At 48.7% G+C, this 10709-nt stretch overlaps 1 protein-coding gene across 1 annotated transcript; it reads right to left on the minus strand.

Annotated features, from left to right (window-relative positions):
- Positions 1-4397: 4397 nt before the first annotated feature.
- On the minus strand, positions 4398-10705 carry prpf19 (pre-mRNA processing factor 19; the record flags this gene model as incomplete). The annotated part of the gene is given in 9 exon segments (XM_059020224.1): positions 4398-5212; positions 5511-5616; positions 5909-5989; positions 5991-6080; positions 8261-8346; positions 9319-9388; positions 10240-10293; positions 10295-10396; positions 10595-10705. Coding segments are annotated over 9 exon segments (798 nt in total), but the record flags the coding sequence as incomplete, so codon positions are not given.
- Positions 10706-10709: the final 4 nt, after the last annotated feature.

A 10709-nucleotide genomic window follows, 5' to 3' on the forward strand; every position in this document is an offset into this window, starting at 1 on the left:
ATATATAAAATATTTTAAAACAACGAGCCCTGCTCAAGACCCATTGCGTTCCCGCCACCACATTGAAAAGAAAAACTCCCGTACTGCACACCGAGGCGATGTGCTCCTGTGGTGTAATGACTGTGTGTCCAGGCGCTGTCAAACACTTCCTTACACACGGTTTGAAACGTTCGCATTTCATATTTTACTACACCAAAAAGCTGACAAAAAGGCACAGCAAGAGGAGGCTGTGTGGTGCAGTGGTTAAAGAAAAGGGCTTGTAACCAGGAGGTCCCCGGTTCAAATCCCACCTCAACCACTGACTCACTGTGTGTGACCCTGAGCAAGTCACTGAACCTCCTTGTGCTCCGTCCTTCAGGATGAGACGTCAAACAAACAAGCTCCTATTGGAAGTGACTCTGCAGCAGCCACTGACTCCCTGTGTGTGTGTGACCCTGAGCAAGTCACTGAACCTCCTTGTGCTCCGTCCTTCAGGATGAGACGTCAAACAAACGAGCTCCTATTGGAAGTGACTGCAGCAGCCACTGACTCCCTGTGTGTGTGTGTGACCCTGAGCAAGTCACTGAACCTCCTTGTGCTCCGTCCTTCAGGATGAGACGTCAAACAAACGAGCTCCTGTTGGAAGTGACTCTGCAGCAGCCACTGACTCCCTGTGTGTGTGTGACCCTGAGCAAGTCACTGAACCTCCTTGTGCTCCGTCCTTCAGGATGAGACGTCAAACAAACGAGCTCCTATTGGAAGTGACTCTGCAGCAGCCACTGACTCCCTGTGTGTGTGTGTGTGACCCTGAGCAAGTCACTGAACCTCCTTGTGCTCCGTCCTTCAGGATGAGACGTCAAACAAACGAGCTCCTATTGGAAGTGACTCTGCAGCAGCCACTGACTCCCTGTGTGTGTGTGTGTGACCCTGAGCAAGTCACTTCACCTCCTTGTGCTCCGTCCTTGGGATGAGACGTCAAACAAACGAGCTCCTATTGGAAGTGACTCTGCAGCAGCCACTGACTCTCTGTGTGTGTGTGACCCTGAGCAAGTCACTGAACCTCCTTGTGCTCCGTCTTTCGGGTGAGACATAATTGTAAGTGACTCTGCAGCTGATGCATAGTTCACACACCCTAGTCTCTGTAAGTCACCTTGGATAAAGCCGTCTGCTAAATAAACAAATATTAATAAATAATATTTTTTAAAAGACTTTTAAAAACTTTAAAAGAGCCCTAAAGTTGCACAATATATACCACAGTATGAATTATTCTATTATTAAGATCTATAATTTGCTCAGAACAACGTGGTGCAGCAGTTTGTTAGAAAAATTGTATTGTGTAAAATAAATAAAAGTATTTTCTTCAGCTGGTGGTAAAAACAATTAGAGAATGATTGGTTATATTGCTTAAAACACAAATATATTTATCAATACAGGCTGTTAGTTAAGAGCAGAGATCAGTGGTTTATTTTTGAGACAGGATAAATAAAATAGTGTATAGCAACACTATTAAAATGTAGTTTATGCTAAAAACATAATTATTATTATTATTAGTTTTAACAGTGTAGCCATGGTGTGCCGAGATATCATCGCTGGTGGAGGTTTAAGAATTATACAAACGATGAGAAAGTTTACAAACGAGAGGAGGCTGTTCGGCCCATCTGTTGTTTTTTTTTAATTATAAGTTCCTTACTCTGTTTAAGTGCATAACGCATTTCGCAAACCCATTTCACAAGGATCTGCTGCCCTTGATAACTTGTTCAATTTGCAGAAATAGGAGGAGTGGCAAACACTGTTGCAGCAGCAAAGATCATTCAAAATGATCTCGACAGCATTCAGAACTGGGCAGACGCATGGCAAATGACATTTAAATGGAGAAAAGTGTAAAGTATTGCATGCAGGCAATAAAAATGTGCATTATAAATATCATATGGGAGATAGTGAAATTGAAGAAGGGAACTATGAAAAAGACCTAGGAGTTTATGTTGACTCAGAAATGTCTTCATCTAGACAATGTGGGGAAGCTATAAAAAAGGCCAACAAGATGCTCGGATATATTGTGAGAAGTGTTGAATTTAAATCAAGGGAAGTAATGTTAAAACTTTACAATGCATTGGTAAGACCTCGCCTAGAATATTGTGTTCAGTTCTGGTCACCTCGTTACAAAAAGGATATTGCTGCTCTAGAAAGAGTGCAAAGAAGAGCGACCAGAATTATCATGAGTTCATTTGGTTGTTAGTAGCTTATTGATCCCAGAATCTCATCAAGCAGCTTCTTGAAGGATCCCAGGGTGTCAGCTTCAATAACATTACTGGGGAGTTGGTTCCAGACCCTCACGATTCTCTGTGTAAAAAAGTGCCTCCTATTTTCTGTTCTGAATGCCCCTTTATCTAATCTCCATTGTGATCCATGCTCTCAGTACCCCCAAAATTAAGACACAAAACTAGATTGTTCCATTGAAATAACTTTATTTAATGACATTGTAAGCTGTTGTATGATTTTTTCCCCTCCTTCCTTGAAGCAAGACTTGTTTACAAAAAATAATTCTGGTCCAATTCAAATTCTCTCTCTGAAAAATAAAAAAAAATTCTCCCTCCCATTTCATCAAACCGATGACAAAAAAAACGTCTTCAGTTTTGCCTGTCAGACAACAACACACTTCTCCATCCCCTTTATTTCATCTCGCTTATATAAAACCAATTATGAACACTCCTTAAAAAAATAAACCAAGCAAACCACACACACACACAAAAATCTAAATCTGACGAAGCAAACGGTATCTATGGTTATAGAAATAAAAAATAATAAAGTCTGAATAATGGCAAATCTCTAGATTTAGTTTTTAATTCTCAACACTGACCAAGGCTAGCTGCAATCAGAAACAAGCAGGTCAGCCCATCGCTGTGGACGCTGACCGGCAGAGATCAGGAACAACAGACTGTCTTTAGCCACAAGATTTCTCTAAAACGTCCGGGGAAGAGAAGCGGACGCCATCCCTCCTTCTAGACGCGCTAAACCAGGGGGGGGGTCAAACTCCAGGCCTGGGGGGGGCCACGGGGTCTGTGTAATATTTATTTCAAGGTCTTTTACAGTTTAAAAATGCATTTCAAGGTACACGACCTCTACGAGACCTGGAGAGAAGCGAAAAATCTGTCTGGTTAATCAAATCATGAGGCCAGTCGAGTAATCGAGGGCTCGAGGGGGGGGGTGGGGGGGGGGGGGGGGGGGGGACAAAAGCTGGGAGATGCTGTGGCCCCCCCCCCCCCCAGGAGCGGAGTTTTACCCCTCTGCGCTAAAACAATTATTTACAAAATAATAAATGGCCACCCTTCAAGACCTCAGAGAGCGTCTCGTCTGCTTCAGGTGAAAGCAGGGAAGAGAGACCGAGGGTTACCCGTCTGAAAAGCCAAATGGGAATCTTCCTAGAGGTTTATCGTCTTTGCTCGGTAAACGTCGACAGCCAGTCGGAAAAATCTATAAGGATCGGCCCGATTCGGACTTTCACCCGAACAGATGCTGTCCCTCACAGACGTTTGGACGCCAGGCAAGGGTCTTCAGAAATCATTTTAGTCTCTATTGCTTCAGTCGTTCTGAGAGTTTCTGGCTTCTGGTCGCTTCTCCGGTGAAAAATTATAATGTGTTTTTTCAAAGCCTGCTTTTACCCTGGCTTTGAGAAGCTTGCCTGTCCAATCCCAGCATGCCGTGCGCCGGGCGGACTCCATCACTCTGTATACGTGAACGCGGAGCGGGTGGGTGTGGTGGAGGGGGGGGGGGGGGGCAGGCGGAGTTGAAAGGTCACGCTGTCATGTGACGGAGCGCGGCGGGGCGACTGGCAGTTCGGATTCCCCAGGTCGAGCTCCTCAAAGGTTTTAAAACCGGTAAGGATTCGAGAATCTGAAGAGAAGCCGGAAACGCTCACAACGAAACAGCGACGTCAACCAAGCCCACTTATTTCTTGAATATAAAACACTTTTAAAAAAATCGCCCGGTCCTAGAGACCTGCAGAGCCATTTAAATCTGACACCACATACAAATCACAGGAAACTACGGCCCCTGTGTCGGCCATTTTGGCTCCGTCGCCCTATACTTTACACAGGAGGCCGGCTCCGCGTTGATCCGCAATGGAGCCGGTTTCCTTAACACCCTCAGGTAAAATCTTACCCCTTTTTAACCCCCCCCACCCCCCAAATCCTGGCCCCCCCCCACCCCCCCGCGTCTCTGCTGGTTTCCCCAAACAAGCTCTCAATTAACCAGGACCCCGAATCGAACTGATACATTCGCTTTATTTAGACCTTTGTAATAGTTTTCGCCTCTGAAACGGTTGCAGATTCCAAGGTCTAATTCAAGCGAACGTTATTGGGTTCGATTCGGGGGTTCTTGTGAATTGACCCGGTGAAAAGGAACAAGGTTTTGCCCGACCCCCCCGACCCCCCCCCCCCCAAAACAACAGCTCTCCCAACACAAGAGGAAAACCATTTCAAAACAACTAACAAACAAAAACACAGAAGCTCATCTTCACGCTAAAACCTCTTCTAGTTGTGGGATCGAAGCGGACGGAGTTTGCGCTGAGCCGCGGGGTTCCCCTGCTCTGTGATTGGAGGAGAACGGGCTCCGCGGACGAGGGGAGGCGGTGTGCACTTTCCCCCGCGCAGAGTGAAGCGAGGGAGGACAGAAACAGCGGCTGGGGTTTGTGTGGGTTCGCTGGTTCTCTCCGCAGAGTCCTCGGAGGAGCGGGAGATCGATCCTCACACCCCCCCCCCCAGCTGCTGTTTCACTCCGAATGGGGAAAATCACCCCCCACAGACACTGGCGCCCCTCGTCCGGTCAATCGGGGGTGTGTGTCTGTTCATCTCTCTGTATGTCTGTCTGTGTGTCTCTCTCTGTATGTCTGTCTGTGTGTCTCTCTCTGTATGTCTGTCTGTGTGTCTGTATGTATGTCTGTCTGTCTGTGTGTCTGTATGTCTGTCTGTGTGTGTGTGTCTGTCTGTGTGTCTCTCTCTGTGTGTCTGTCTGTGTGTCTGTCTGTGTGTCTGTCTGTCTGTCTGTGTCTCAGTACAGTAAATTCATATTCAAACTGTGCAGTGTTGCTCTGCTGCAGCACCGCTGTGGACCAGCAGGGGGAGCTCCGGCGGCTTTTCTCACAGGCTGTAAAACCTGAGGCTTCGGTCCATCCCAGTGGAGGTGAGGAACTGCGCGTGCTGCCCGAACGCCACCCCAGTGACGACCCCACCGTGCTCTAGAGAGAACAGAAAACAAGGGCTTCAGAATCCATCCTCTCACCTCTATTAACATGATCACCGGCCCCTCCCTTTAGAGGAGCGCTGACCATCTTTAAAATCCATTCTCTCACCTCTTATAGCTTTATTAACATGATCACCGGACCCTCCCTTTAGAGGAGCGCTGACCATCTTTAAAATCCATTCTCTCACCTCTTATTAGCTTTATTAACATGATCACCGGCCCCTCCCTTTAAAGGAGCGCTGACCCTCTTTTGAAATGCTCTCTCTCTCGCTCTCTCTGTTTCATTTCTTTACCTGTGAAGCTCAGCACCTCGCTCCACTGCTTGCACATGTAAATTCGGATGTCTGTTCCTCCAATAGCCAGGTAGGTGCCACTCTGATCAAAGATGAGAGATTTCACCTGGGAAAAAAAACCAAACAAATAAATATCAAACCATTTCCTCCCTTTCCCCTTCCTCTCTCCTCCTCCTCCTCCCCCCTTTCTCCTTCCTCTCTCCTCACCCTCTCTTCCCCCTCCCACTCCACCCACCTTCTCTTCCCCCTCTTCTCATCCTCTTCCCCCTTCCTCTCCACTCCCCCCTCTCCCTCTCGTCCTGCCTCTCCCCTTCCCTCCTCCCCCTCTCCTCTCCTCCTTCTCCTCTCCTCTCGTCCTCCTCTCTCCTCTCCCCTCCCTCTCCCCCCCCCCCCCTCACCTCGTAGTGGTCGTCCAGTTGGATGGTCTTGAAGTTCTTCAGCTTCCTCAGATCCCACAGTTTCACGGACGAGTCGTCGGCCCGCGGTTGCCAGGTAGTAGCCGTTCTCCGAGAAGGCGATGGTGGTGATCGGACCCGAGTGACCGGGGAAGTTAGCCACATTCGTGCGCTCCTGAGAACCACGCAAAACAAAACGAGACAAAAAAACACAGCTGAGATCCGTCTCTCTACACAACCATCGCTCCAGACCCGCGCCATCGCAACACGAAGAGATTCACAAAACACAACGCCGCTGAGATCCGTCTCTCTACACAACCATCGCTCCAGACCCGCGCCATCGCAACACGAAGAGATTCACAAAACACAACGCTGCCGAGATCCGTCTCTCTACACAACCATCGCTCCAGACCCGCGCCATCGCAACACGAAGAGATTCACAAAACACAACGCCGCTGAGATCCGTCTCTCTACACAACCATCGCTCCAGACCCGCGCCATCGCAACACGAAGAGATTCACAAAACACAACGCCGTCGAGATCCGTCTCTCTACACAACCATCGCTCCAGACCCGCGCCATCGCAACACGAAGAGATTCACAAAACACAACGCCGCCGAGATCCGTCTCTCTACACAACCATCGCTCCAGACCCGCGCCATCGCAACACGAAGAGATTCACAAAACACAACGCCGCAGAGATCCGTCTCTCTACACAACCATCGCTCCAGACCCGCGCCATCGCAACACGAAGAGATTCACAAAACACAACGCCGCCGAGATCCGTCTCTCTACACAACCATCGCTCCAGACCCGCGCCATCGCAACACGAAGAGATTCACAAAACACAACCCCGCCGAGATCCGTCTCTCTACACAACCATCGCTCCAGACCCGCGCCATCGTAACACGAAGAGATTCACAAACACAACGCCGCTGAGATCCGTCTCTCTACACAACCATCGCTCCAGACCCGCGCCATCGCAACACGAAGAGATTCACAAAACACAACGCCGCAGAGATCCGTCTCTCTACACAACCATCGCTCCAGACCCGCGCCATCGTAACACGAAGAGATTCACAAAACACAACGCCGCTGAGATCCGTCTCTCTACACAACCATCGCTCCAGACCCGCGCCATCGTAACACGAAGAGATTCACAAAACACAACGCCGCCGAGATCCGTCTCTCTACACAACCATCGCTCCAGACCCGCGCCATCGTAACACGAAGAGATTCACAACTTAAAACACAACGCTGCCGAGATCCGTCTCTCTACACAACCATCGCTCCAGACCCGCGCCATCGTAACACGAAGAGATTCACAAAACACAACGCCGCTGAGATCCGTCTCTCTACACAACCATCGCTCCAGACCCGCGCCATCGTAACACGAAGAGATTCACAACTTAAAACACAACGCTGCCGAGATCCGTCTCTCTACACAACCATCGCTCCAGACCCGCGCCATCGTAACACGAAGAGATTCACAAAACACAACGCCGTCGAGATCCGTCTCTCTATCTCTCTACACAACCATCGCTCCAGACCCGCGCCATCGTAACACGAAGAGATTCACAAAACACAACGCCACCGAGATCCGTCTCTCTACACAACCATCGCTCCAGACCCGCGCCATCGCAACACGAAGAGATTCACAACTTAAAACACAACGCTGCCGAGATCCGTCTCTCTACACAACCATCGCTCCAGACCCGCGCCATCGCAACACGAAGAGATTCACAACTTAACACACAACGCTGTCTCACTGATCAACGCACTCTGGAAAGAGAAATCAAAACACTGCAATACTTACGAAAAAAAAAACCATTTACAACAAGCTTTGAAATATTTATTCTTTAGAATACCATCTCAAATTTTAAATTTAAATAAAATATATAGATTTATTCCCAGGGCAGCAGTGTGGAGTAGTGGTTAGGGCTCTGGACTCTTGACCGGAGGGTCGTGGGTTCAATCCCAGGTGGGGGACACTGCTGCTGTACCCTTGAGCAAGGTACTTTACCTAGATTGCTCCAGTAAAAACCCAACTGTATAAATGGGGAATTGTATGTAAAAATAATGTGATATCTTGTAACAATTGTAAGTCGCCCTGGATAAGGGCGTCTGCTAAGAAATAAATACTTTATATAATAAAAAAAAAACATTTACAACATGCTTTGAAATATTTAATTCTTTAGAATACCATCTCAAATTTATTTTTTTTAAATATATAGATTTGATTTGTACTTAATATAATTTAATTATTATTATTTTTTTTTTAAAACACCCGCCACAGCAGCGTCAGCAGGATAACCAAACAGACGCGCCCCCCCCCCCCCCCCCCCCCCCCGCTCACCTTCAAATCCCAGATCTTAATCTGCGAGTCCAGGGTTCCAGTTCCGAAGATGAGACCGTCGGGGTGGAACTGGGCGCAGGTCAGCGCTGAAGGGGTTAAAAAATAAAATCAAAAATTACAAACCAAAAAAAATAGAAATATCAAACAAAAACTTCATTATTATAAAAATTATCTGGTCATTCAGCAGAGACGCTTTCATCCAGAGACTAGGGGGGTGAACTCTGCATCATCAACAACTGCTGCTGCTGCTGCAGAGTCACTTCCAATAGGAGCTCGTTTGTTTGACGTCTCATCTGAAGGACGGAGCACAAGGAGGTTCAGTGACTTGCTCAGGGTCACACACACACACAGGGAGTCAGTGGCTGCTGCAGAGTCACTTCCAATAGGAGCTCGTTTGTTTGACGTCTCATCCTGAAGGACGGAGCACAAGGAGGTTCAGAGACTTGCTCAGGGTCACACACACACAGGGAGTCAGTGGCTGCTGCAGAGTCACTTCCAATAGGAGCTCGTTTGTTTGACGTCTCATCCTGAAGGACGGAGCACAAGGAGGTTCAGTGACTTGCTCAGGGTCACACACACACACACAGGGAGTCAGTGGCTGCTGCAGAGTCACTTCCAATAGGAGCTCGTTTGTTTGACGTCTCATCCTGAAGGACGGAGCACAAGGAGGTTCAGTGACTTGCTCAGGGTCACACACACACAGGGAGTCAGTGGCTGCTGCAGAGTCACTTCCAATAGGAGCTCGTTTGTTTGACGTCTCATCCTGAAGGACGGAGCACAAGGAGGTTCAGTGACTTGCTCAGGGTCACACACACACAGGGAGTCAGTGGCTGCTGCAGAGTCACTTCCAATAGGAGCTCGTTTGTTTGACGTCTCATCCTGAAGGACGGAGCACAAGGAGGTTCAGTGACTTGCTCAGGGTCACACACACACACACAGGGAGTCAGTGGCTGAGCCGGGATTTGAACCTCCTGGTATCGAGACCCCTTTCTCGAACCGCTAGACCAGCCATCTTCCCTGTAATATTTTAGGAGACCCCCCCCACCCCTCTCGCTCACCACAGCCAGCGGTTTCGTCAGTGACCTTCGTAAGAATTCGACCGGTCTGCACATCAGAGAAAGCCCAGTACTGAGAAAGAAAGAAAATATATTTTTTTAAAAAACAGGATAATCTGCTGCTCTGTCAACACAGCACCAAATATCAAGTCTAGATCTCCGCAGGGCTGGGAATCAGACTCCTATCCCACAGCAGTGTGATCCAGTCCAGGTTTTACTACCAGCTTGATCAGCCCCCAGTGTGTAGCTAACAAGCTCAGGTGTGTCTTACTATTATTATTATTATTATTATTTATTTCTTAACAGACGCCCTTATCCAGGGCGACTTACAATTATTACAAGATACCACATTATTTTTACATACAATTCCCCATTTATACAGTTGGGTTTTTTCTGGAGCAATCTAGGTAAAGTACCTTGCTCAAGGGTACAGCAGCAGTGTCCCCCATCTGGGATTGAACCCACGACCCTCCGGTCAAGAGTCCAGAGCCCTAACCACTACTCCACACTGCTGCCTAAACTCCTAGTGAAACTAGGACTGGATCAGTCTCTCTGTGTGTCTCACCTGGTCCTCAGCAGGTATAGAGTGTGTATGGGAGGGGTCTCTGTGTGTCTCACCTGGGCCTCAGCAGGTATAGAGTGTGTATGGGAGGGGTCTCTGTGTGTCTCACCTGGTCCTCAGCAGGTATAGTGTGTATGGGAGGGGTCTCTGTGTGTCTCACCTGGTCCTCAGCAGGTATAGAGTGTGTATGGGAGGGGTCTCTGTGTGTCTCACCTGGTCCTCAGCAGGTATAGTGTGTATGGGAGGGGTCTCTGTGTGTCTCACCTGGTCCTCAGCAGGTATAGTGTGTATGGGAGGGGTCTCTGTGTGTCTCACCTGGTCCTCAGCAGGTATAGTGTGTATGGGAGGGGTCTCTGTCTCACCTGGTCCTCGGAGGCGCTCAGCAGGTAGTCCCCCGTGGCGTGGAGGCTCAGCCCCCGTCACCGGGCCCTCGTGAGCCCGAACCACCTGAACACAGGACTGGGACGGAACTGACCAGATCCGAATCGTGGTGTCGGGAGAGGCAGAGAACACCACCGACTAAAGAGAGAGGGGGAGAGAGAGGGAGAGAGAGAGAGAGAGAGGGAGAGAGAGAGAGAGAGAGGGGGAGAGGGAGGGAGAGAGAGAGAGAGGGGATTACACACTGCATGACAGAGAGGGATTATACACTGCATGAGAGAGAGAGAGAGAGAGAGAAGATTATACACTGTACTAGAGGGAGAGAGAGAGAGGGAGGACAGTGCAGGCTCACCTGGAGGGGTGGTAGACCACGCTGGTGACTCTCTTGGTGTGACCCTTCAGCGTGGCAATAATGTGCTCAGCATTCTTATCAAACACGACGACGTTCTTATCA

The sequence above is a fragment of the Acipenser ruthenus genome, unplaced genomic scaffold, assembly GCF_902713425.1.
Source record: "Acipenser ruthenus unplaced genomic scaffold, fAciRut3.2 maternal haplotype, whole genome shotgun sequence".
Classification (NCBI taxonomy): domain Eukaryota; kingdom Metazoa; phylum Chordata; class Actinopteri; order Acipenseriformes; family Acipenseridae; genus Acipenser; species Acipenser ruthenus.